Source organism: Nyctibius grandis, chromosome 23 (assembly GCF_013368605.1).
Source record: "Nyctibius grandis isolate bNycGra1 chromosome 23, bNycGra1.pri, whole genome shotgun sequence".
Lineage (NCBI taxonomy): Eukaryota > Metazoa > Chordata > Aves > Nyctibiiformes > Nyctibiidae > Nyctibius > Nyctibius grandis.
In genome coordinates, this window is record NC_090680.1 from 1,171,792 (window position 1) to 1,181,137 (window position 9,346).

At 49.4% G+C, this 9,346-nt stretch overlaps 1 protein-coding gene across 1 annotated transcript in view; it reads left to right on the top strand.

Annotated features, from left to right (window-relative positions):
- FSTL1 (follistatin like 1) overlaps positions 1-6,662 on the top strand; it is a 54,813-nt gene extending 48,151 nt beyond the window's left edge. The window contains exons 8-11 of the mRNA XM_068417462.1: positions 397-509; positions 1,727-1,837; positions 3,038-3,135; positions 3,394-6,662. Of these exons, the coding sequence (XP_068273563.1) occupies positions 397-509; positions 1,727-1,837; positions 3,038-3,135; positions 3,394-3,438 (367 nt within the window). The 3' untranslated portion in view covers positions 3,439-6,662. The remainder of the gene's footprint in view (positions 1-396; positions 510-1,726; positions 1,838-3,037; positions 3,136-3,393) is intronic.
- The last annotated feature ends 2,684 nt before the right edge of the window (positions 6,663-9,346 follow it).

The window sequence follows — 9,346 nt, forward strand, 5'->3', positions numbered from 1 at the left end:
TGGTGTAAGCAGCGCATGAAAATGTAGTTTCAGAGGTTTCCATTTTCCTGTGTGTGTGCCACTGTGTGTGGGACAATGAGGAGAAGAAGCTGCTTGTGGTTTAGGCTGTGCTTGCATCTACACTCATGGGACAGCACGCAGATGTCAACAGGGTCTTATTCCTGCTGTTCTGAATATCTCCTCACTTCCCAGCCTTTCGCCAGCCAAGGGAGTATTTTTTGTCTGTTTTTCTTTTGTCTGTGTGCAGTGAGGTTTCCTTAGAGAAGCCACTTCTGCCAGGCATCTCAGAGCCTTCCTGGTTATTACTGGGTTTACTCATCTGTACTCTGCAGCCAGTAGAGCAGGGACCTGCCTGGTACAGCCCTGTGCAGAACCTGGCTCTGTGTTTCCTTTCAGGGGACTCTGCGTAGATGCCCTCATCGAGCTGTCAGATGAAAACGCTGACTGGAAGCTCAGCTTCAGTGAATTTCTCAAGTGCCTCAGCCCATCCTTCAACCCACCAGAGAAAAGTAGGAACTCCTCACTTATATTGGGGAACCAGAGGGGTCCTGGGAAGGGAGGAAAGAAAAGAGACCAGCCTTGGGCCAGACATCGGATGCTGTAACTCCACGCCCAGACATAATGTTGATACGCGCCTACCTCCCATCCGACAGCACCCCTCGTCCCTGCGTTGTCAAAAGCACTGCTTTTTCTGTCCCAGCACTCCTACAGCTCTTGTGATGAAAAAGGTGTAGGTTTTAGAAGCAAGGGCGTAGGTCAAATGGATATGGTATGCTTGGAAGGTCAAGGCATGTATTTAATAACAGTGGGGAGATAAATTGTGTGAGGAGTTCACGTCTGGATAACTTAGGAAAGCCAGACCAGACCAAAGTCCTGCTATGTTCTGCCTTTCACACAGAGAGCCCCAGCCCCCCTGACGAACATCTCAAAGTTCACTATCCTTCCAAATCCTGCTTAGTGCTACAGTTCCCATGGAAGCAGCTTAGTGTTCTGCTGACCAGGCCTGCCTAGTCATTCGTCTAATTGTCTCCTCAGGGGGTGCTGGTCCAAAGGTGCCAGATTTACATCCCACTGCAGTGGCACTGGGGAGCAGACAGGGGCTGTGCTGCTTAGGGAATGTTAAGTTGAACTCTCTGTTGCCTATTTCAGTGGAAAGCTGGGGATGCTGCACCTCCCCCAGAAAACATGATCAGCTGGTTTTCACTTAACACCATACGGACCCTTGAGTTCTTTGGGGGACTTGACTTAAACATATAATAGAGCTGTGAGGAGAAATGAGCTGAAATGAGAAACCTTTTTCTTTTTTTCCTTTCTTTCTCAGGGAAACAGCAAATACACAAATCATTTCCCCAACTTCTCGCTGCCTGGAACACAAATTGTTTCAGAGTAACCGAAACTTCCACTTGGGGGCTTCTCTTCTTTGTGTAACAGATCGGGAAATTCAAACAAATCCAATATTGAAACTTCATTTGGAATTGAGAAATTGAAATGTGTTCTTTTGAGGAAGCAAAATGAAGTGTTTGACTTTCTCAAATTATTTTTTGGCTGATTTCACACGCCAAATTCAGCATGAATGTTTTAGTCATTATGCAACTTTTGGTGGTTAGGGGAAAGAAGGCCTCCTCCAAAACCATGTACCTCTTCTCTCTCAAGGCATCTCCAAAGTCTGTTGTCTTTAGCCTGCTCGCTATCTCACAACCACTGCCTTTGTTTTGTGCCACTCTAGAGTGTGCCCTGGAAGATGAAACCTATGAGGATGGAGCAGAGACCCAGGTGGAGTGCAACCGCTGCGTCTGTGCCTGTGGGAACTGGGTGTGCACTGCAATGACGTGCGAGGGTCCGTATGCTCTCCAGACAATTATTGTATTTGGTTTTGTACAAAAGGGGGTTTTGCTTTCTACCTTTCCGAGGGCATCAGCTATCCAGATTTCTTCTCGCTCCAGCTCTTCCTCAGCTTCTCTATGGATGTCTTCCGCATCACCCTTCTGTGCACCATGTTGGCCAAACCCAAGCTGGTTTTCTTTTAGAGGTCAGAAAAACTGTGTAACTGGGTTGGGGACAATACTGCTGGGGTTTGTAGTTTGGATTTGGTCTCATGGAAGTTCAGCACCAAACCTTCCAGACCAGAGCTTCTCTGTTTCCAGCTGGCTTAGGGCATGGACAGACCAAATAGGTCACTGGCTGCCTACTTCAGTAGTAGTTATAGTTCAGACTAGGTTATAGTTCAGACCTATAACCAGTAGCTTGGGCAGATGAAGGAGAGAGGGGAACAGCAACAAGTGTGTGTAGAGTTTCTTTCAAGTTTATCTGGCCTTCTGCAGCAGAGGCTTTGGGATCACCTCAGCCCAGATTTGGCTGTGGCAGCAGGAACTCACCTCAGAAAAGATAACTGTGCTACTAATAGAGCTGGCAGAGGAGCTGTGGGTAGGTCTCAGAGGTTAAGCAACAAAATAAGACTCTTTTTGCTGCCTCCCCAGAAACAACCTTCGAAGCTACTATACAACACCCGGTCTTGCTGCCTACTTTGTTCCCTGCATCCATGGCAGAAGCATGCAACAGGACAACAATTCCTTGACTTTCTGCCCATGTCAGAGCAGCAGAGATGAGAGGTTATTGTTAGGGGGACAATGAAACCAAAGAATCAGATCAGATACATCAGCAAGTTGCATCTCCATTGAGCATCAGTTATTGTACTTGAATAGCACTGAGCTTCCATTTATTCCCTGCAAGAGGCCAAGATGTTTGAACTAATTGTAGGTGCTTCTTTTAAATAATATGCAGCCTCTTCCTTGTGGTTTTGTTATTTATCACGTGGGAGGGAGAGACGGGGACAGACTGGGTGCCCAGGTTGTGAAGTCCCAGGCAGCCACAAGGCCCATTCTCTTTCTAAAAAGCCAGCCCATACCTTCCTTCAGCAAAGCTTTCCTAAGCTTGAGGTGTGCTGTGACCAACCCGCCTCTTTTTATTCTCTGTGGTTCAGCCTCTGAAATTTGCATCCCCCATTGGTGATAACGCTGAACTCCTTTTCTGTTTGCAGGGAAGAATGAGAAGGTGCCTGCTCAGAGACAGCGACCTGATCAAGACTTGACTGAGGAGGAGCTGGCTAGATACGTTCAGGAACTGCAGAAGCATCAGGTTAGCATGAGGCTGGGAAGGTCTGCGTGCACTAAGTCCCTCCTTGCTAGAGGGGTTCCCTCTGCTTCTGTCACTTGGAGACTTCTGGTAGAAGGGGGAGCACAGTAAAGGGGGATCCCTGTTGCCTGTGGGGACAAATACAGGTGTGGGGATTTGATGTATAAGCTGATGTTGGCACCGTGGATGGACCAAGGGCTTCAGGGCACTGCCAGCTCCTGTGTCAGTGCAGAGCTTCACTTCTGTGCTCTCTTTCTCTAGGAGACGGCCGAGAAGACCAAGAGAATGAGCACCAAGGAGATGTAAGGGGCCTCCACACCGGAGGAGCCCAGGAGGGTGGGCCCAACCTGCCGCCCTGTCCTCCAGTGCTGATCTCAGTATGCACAAGTGTCTGCCACAGTTGCCCAGTCACAGATATTTACATTGTATAGCGATGGGTTATTTGTTTTGTAATACACAGAGAATGGGGCCAGGAAAGGGGAGCAGAGCCCACCTGTTCAGGGAGCTTCATTGCTGGGGCCTTGGAAGGCTGGGAGGGACTTACAGCAGCCTCTGGGACCCTTTTCCAGAGCAGACAGCTGTTCCCTCCAAGAGCTAACAGGGATTTCTTGTTCCCCTGGATCTGGGGAAAGGACGGAGGTCAGTGCTGGATAGAAAAGGGGGTCTTCAATCGATGCAATTGTCAGCACCAGCCTTGGCTGCAGAAGTACATGCCCGGCAGCTTTGTGGCTGAGCACGTGTGCTGCAGGGCATCATTAGCCAAGGACCTTGCCCTGCTTACCCTCCTCTTTGGTTCGAGCTCCTCAAAGCTGGTCAGCCTGGTGTGACACCTGGAAGTCATGGTGCCATGCTGCTGGCATGACTCCAGCACGTTCCTCCTTGCTTTCCACTGGACTGTCCCCAGCAGCTCCTCCAGTACATTGTGGGCTCCAACACAACATGGTTCCTTTTGACCTCATCTCACTCTTACTCTCCCTGCCCCCTCCTTAGAGGTGCTATCATATTTTTTTTCTTATCACGTTCACATGCTGACTCCCCCTTTTTGTTTTGTTTTGTTTTTTATTACTTTATTTCCTATGGTAGTAATTCAGCTTTTGTATGTTTTGTAGCTCTAGATCTTTCAAGCAAACCCAGTCTGCGGGTTTCTGTTGTTGACAGTGCTGTAATGCCCATGCACAGTTTGTATCACACTGCGCTCAGCCACCGCAAACACCACAAGCAACTTGTGAGCCCTTCGCTACAGGGTATTTCTCAACTGGGGACAGCAACGTCCCGCATGAGAAGAAGAGACAGGGCTGGATGTAATTAGTTTCACCAGGCACAGATTGACACTGCAGCTCTCTAGCTCTTGCTCCCTTAGCTAGCATTGACCATGTGCTCAAAGTCCATGCTTATGCCACTCTAAATTGCGCAGAGGGAAGTGCCAAGTAGTCTAGAGACAGAGGCACCAGGCAATCCCATTAGCAGGGTTCTTTAAAATGCTTAACTGCATTGAAGTCTGGGCTGTTGGCCATCACGTTGGGCTTTCCATGTCCCTCTGGGGTGAGGCAGCAGCATTACTCTTTGATTCCAAGTCAGGGTTTGGAGCCAGGGCTGGGAAGCCTCATTACTGATGCGTTTCACAGTGTCTCTGATCAGAACGCCTTTGACTACCCTCACATCCCTTCAAGGGCCATTTTCATCCGACCTGTTTCTCAGAGCATCGGTCCTGGAGATAAATTAAATGCTGTTCTGTTACCAATCACCTCTGTAGCCTGAAGCCCAGCTGATTTTCCCCTGCAGTTGTCAGACGTATTTCATACCCTTGCACACCTGAACATCCTGTTCCCACATTCCCTTCATGCCCCTGCTGTGCATCCCAAGCAGTTGCACGTACCCTGAGTCGAGATGCCTGCTTGTGACTTCCATCTTCCTCTTTGTGAGCAACTTCAGCAGCTGTTGCCAGGTGTCTTGCAGTCTCTCATGCTTGCTCAAGCGAAACTCCACTTGCATCTGCAAAAGCATGTTCTGCTTGAGTGAAGATCAGCAGGACTTTTGTCCCAGCCTTCCCCTTTTTGCACAGTGCTTTCCTTGGAGAGGAAGAACGAGGTGGTACCTAGCAAGTGTAGGCAAAGAAGAAAGCTTGGTCCCTCCTGTGGTCTCACCCTTGAGCCAGATTTGTTAAGGGCTGTCTGGTCTTTGAGCTGTTTTCCTGATGTGAACCCAGAGGACTTCCATTGACTTTGGCACAGTGCCACATTTCCAGTGAGAATCATACTCTACCCTGCCATGCTCGGAGGTTTTGGCATGATAAATACAGAAGGGGGCTGGTTCTTTTCCCGTGAGGGTCTGGATTTGAGAAGCTGTCACCCGTGAAGGTGAGGGGAATGAGTCCACAGGAGCCAAGGGTAGCGTGGACAATGCTGCACTGGGATGGAGTCATTGTGTTCTGGTGGCACTGAATGAAGTGGTTGGTGGAATTAGGAGCACCCATTAGAGATACCCTCACTCCTCCCCAACAGCATGAGCAAAACAGCTTCATGTGCTGGATCTAGAGTCACAGGAACATTTTTAATAAATGTTTTGCTTTATTCCGACCCTGCTCTGAAAGGTAGTTCGTGCCTCCCAGCTCACTTCCTTCCACCTTGGATCATTAAAGTGCCTTAGAGAAAACACAACAGCTTGCCTTAACGGCTTTCCCGGGATGGGGATAACATCTTACTGCCCAGTCAGGAAAATCTCCAACTGGGAGAAGCAGAGCATGTGCAGGAAGGGGAGGCTAACCCATGGCTGAAGGGCTGCTGTAGGCTGTATTAGGCGATATGTTCTCTAGTCCCCTTCCTGTCTCCTGTGGACGTGCGGTCTACGAGGATGGCTGCTGGGGACGCGGGAGAGGTGGGTGCTGGCAGCAGAGGTTTACAGAGCAGGCGCTTGCCCTGAAGGCAGAGGGGTGGGCTGCTCTCAGCAAGGCAAGCAGAGCTCTGACCAGCCATACGACAAACCCTAGGGTAGCCTGGGCAGCGGGGTAGGAGCGCAGCGAACGTGCTTCCACGGAAAGGGCTGCCACCCGTGGAGCCTTTTCCTCCTTGTGCCCTCAAAGGGGAAATGCAACTGTGGAGAGCGATGCCAGTTCTAAGGGCTGCGGTACCCAAAGGGGACCGAAACATCTCGCCTCCCTGCGACGAGGGGAAGGGCAGCCTTTCGGTGAGCAATGCCCAGGCTCTACCCCACAGCAGGCTGGTTGGTCCCTGACCTCTGCAGGGTGACTTGGCTGCTGGGGAAGGAAGTGCTGAATTCCAGCCAGTGCCCTCTGGGACAATTGCTGTACAGACTGCAAGGGGCAGGGAAGGCATTTTTTTTTTCCAAAAAGCCAAATTTAAGCAACAAACAAAAAAGTCCCACTCCTCCCTCTATATTCCCTCCTGTACGTGTGTGAAATTTATCAGTATTCTGTAGGTTTCCTTAGTGCACTTATTTTACTTGATTTTGTAATTTTTTTGAAGCAGGGGGGTTTGGATATTACTGCCAAATAAACAAAAATTAAAAAATAACACATTTTGTTTTATTTCTCATGAGCCACACTCCTTGTTTTCCTCTTTCAAAAAAAAAATTGGCTCTTTTTGCGCCTTTATACACAAATCTCAACGCGCCTGATGAATGTGAGGCACGACTGTCTCTGTTTTATAGCTGGGGAAACTGAGGTACAGCAGAGAGAAGTGGAGAGCTGCAATCGCGTGGCGAGCCAGTGGTGGAGATGCAGCTGGCAGCCACGACTCCTGCCTCCCAGCCACACGCTCTTAATGATGATCTTGCTCTACGATCCTTTCACTCTTCCCCCTTTGCTCCCCCAGCGCACGCTCCACCTGTACCCTTGGGAAAGCAAAACCGAGCAGCTCTCCATCTGTGATGGATCACAAGATGAATGTGCATTTAGGGTCGTGCTGCTGGTAGAAAGGCAAACCCTTGTGGAATGGGAAGAATATGGAGGGACACAGGCAGTGAAGTACGGGGTGGTCGGTCTGTCCCCTGTGGCATCAGGGGAGCCTCAGCTGGAGCACCTTCTGGTTTGGGCAGTGCCCTTCATGAAATGGATTAGGTGGGAAGAACCCAGAGGCAAGTAAAAATAGTAACTAAAGACCTTGAGAATGTGACTTAGAAGGACAGATCAGAAAGCTTAGGCACAGTTAAGAAGGAAAGCTCTAAGTTGGTCTTCAGGTGAAGACTGCTACCAAGACGAACATACCCATCTCGCTGTGGCAGATGGGACACCAGCTTCCGTTGCAGCAGTCAAGGCAGACATAGATGAGACATCAGGGAATGCTTTTGAAATGTCAAGGTTAGAAAAGAACTGGAAGACGCTTCCTTGATATTTCACAGACTTCCTCCCTGTGTGGATTTTAAGAACAGATTAGAGTAACAGCTATGAGGAACAGAGCAAGTATAGCTGGTCCTACCCTAAGATGGAAGAACAGGCTGGTGACCCTCCTGAGGCCCCTTCTGGTTCTGATATGACCGTATGAAGACAGGGCTGAATGGCTAACGTCACCTTTGCTGAACTGAGCAATGAAATAGTTTTTAATGGTGTTGTGTAATGGGAGGATAATGCCTTACCATTCATCTCCCCCGTAACTCTAATGGACTGACTTAGCAGCTTCTCCTGCTGTGAGCTCTTCTGTGCAAATGACAGTCCAACAGACGAGAAGGCTGGGTTATTTTGTTTCAATTGGTATGTTCCTTCCAAAGCTGTTTAAAAAAATTTAACCTTGCCTCTTAACATGTTACTTTTCGCACCAAATGGCCTTTTAGCATGTACCAGCTGCTGCGTAAGCAGTCTTAACTGTGGCATTCCCTGCCCGTTCACTATGACAAGGCTCAGTTCCTGAAAAAAACTGAACCAGTTCACAGGACACAACTTTGGGAGAGCACGTGCTTAAAGCACTGCACCAGGCAAGAGCAAAACCCAGATGACCTTACTCTTGTGCTTACCTAAGACCTCCCACAAAGCATCCTGATTCAGCTGGAGCAGCACAACCTTTATAGAGTGGGCAAAATTGTATTGAAAAGAAATAACTATACTGGTACAGTGTCTGCTCTTATGCGGCTGCCTCTGGGTTCACATCAGGGGTTTCACCTGTGAATCCATAGAGACTTATAAAACAAATGAAACAAGTCCAATGGAAGGTGACCTGTTCATTCCCACCCACTACGGCACACCCTTTCTTGAAGGCTGGGCACAGCCCTGACAACTCCCTGCTCTCAGGAACGGGAGCTATCGCTTCAAAATATTCATAGTGGTAAAATCCAGAGTTCATAGGAGCACCGAAGGAAGGACAAGTGGACTGTGGGTTTCGTCCACAGTATTCTGGTCACCTTCAAACTCAGCATCGTTACTGCTTCACACATTGTTTTTAAACTCTTGGCTGGTACCAGCCAACCATGGTTTGTTTGCGTTTCTTCCACTCTGACATGACAGAGACTTCTGTGTATACGAAGTGTTTTAACTGGGTGGGGGATGGCTGCTCCCTTCGTTTTGGTTCCTCTATGCATCACAAGGAAGCAAGTCTGATTCTTAAGCCTGGACTTTGTCAGAGCAAAAGTTCCCTTGGGCTTCAATGAATCTTCTCATTGTCATCACACATTGCTGTTGCTTCTTCCAGTGGGCAGTTACTGATTACACCCCTGTTAACCAGTGTCTAAAGGGCGATGAATTGAAATCACGAATCTCGAGTTGCCCGTTTGTGTGTGGTACAACCGGGGTCAGCTCCGTATCAGTCTGTAATCTGCCTCAGGCCTTTTCGCCTGAACAACTTGGGTGTTGTGGATTAGCTCCTGCCACTGCCCTAGTTTAAGATTAAAGCTGTCTCTTCACACCTGGACAAGGAGGTACACCGAGGTACTTCTGGGCAGGCACCTCTGTTTTGGCGCTCCACCAGCAGCGGGCCTGCAAGGACCGAAGCCGGACAAACCCCAGACAAAACACCGGCCACCCGCAAGGCCGGGGACGCCACAGGCCAGGCTCTGCCGCCAGCACCCACAACAGAGGGAGGCCTTGGGGCACAGGCGGGACAGGCAGCGCCTTTCCTTCGGGGCCTGACGATGACTGAGAAGGGCAGGAGGAAGGTTATTTTTTAATTTTTCAGCTAGAGGGACTCAGAGCTTTAGCGTCGGCCGGCTGCGGTGAGGCTGGTGTAACAGACTCCCAGGGGAGCCGGTGCCATTTCTAGGCCCCCCGCGA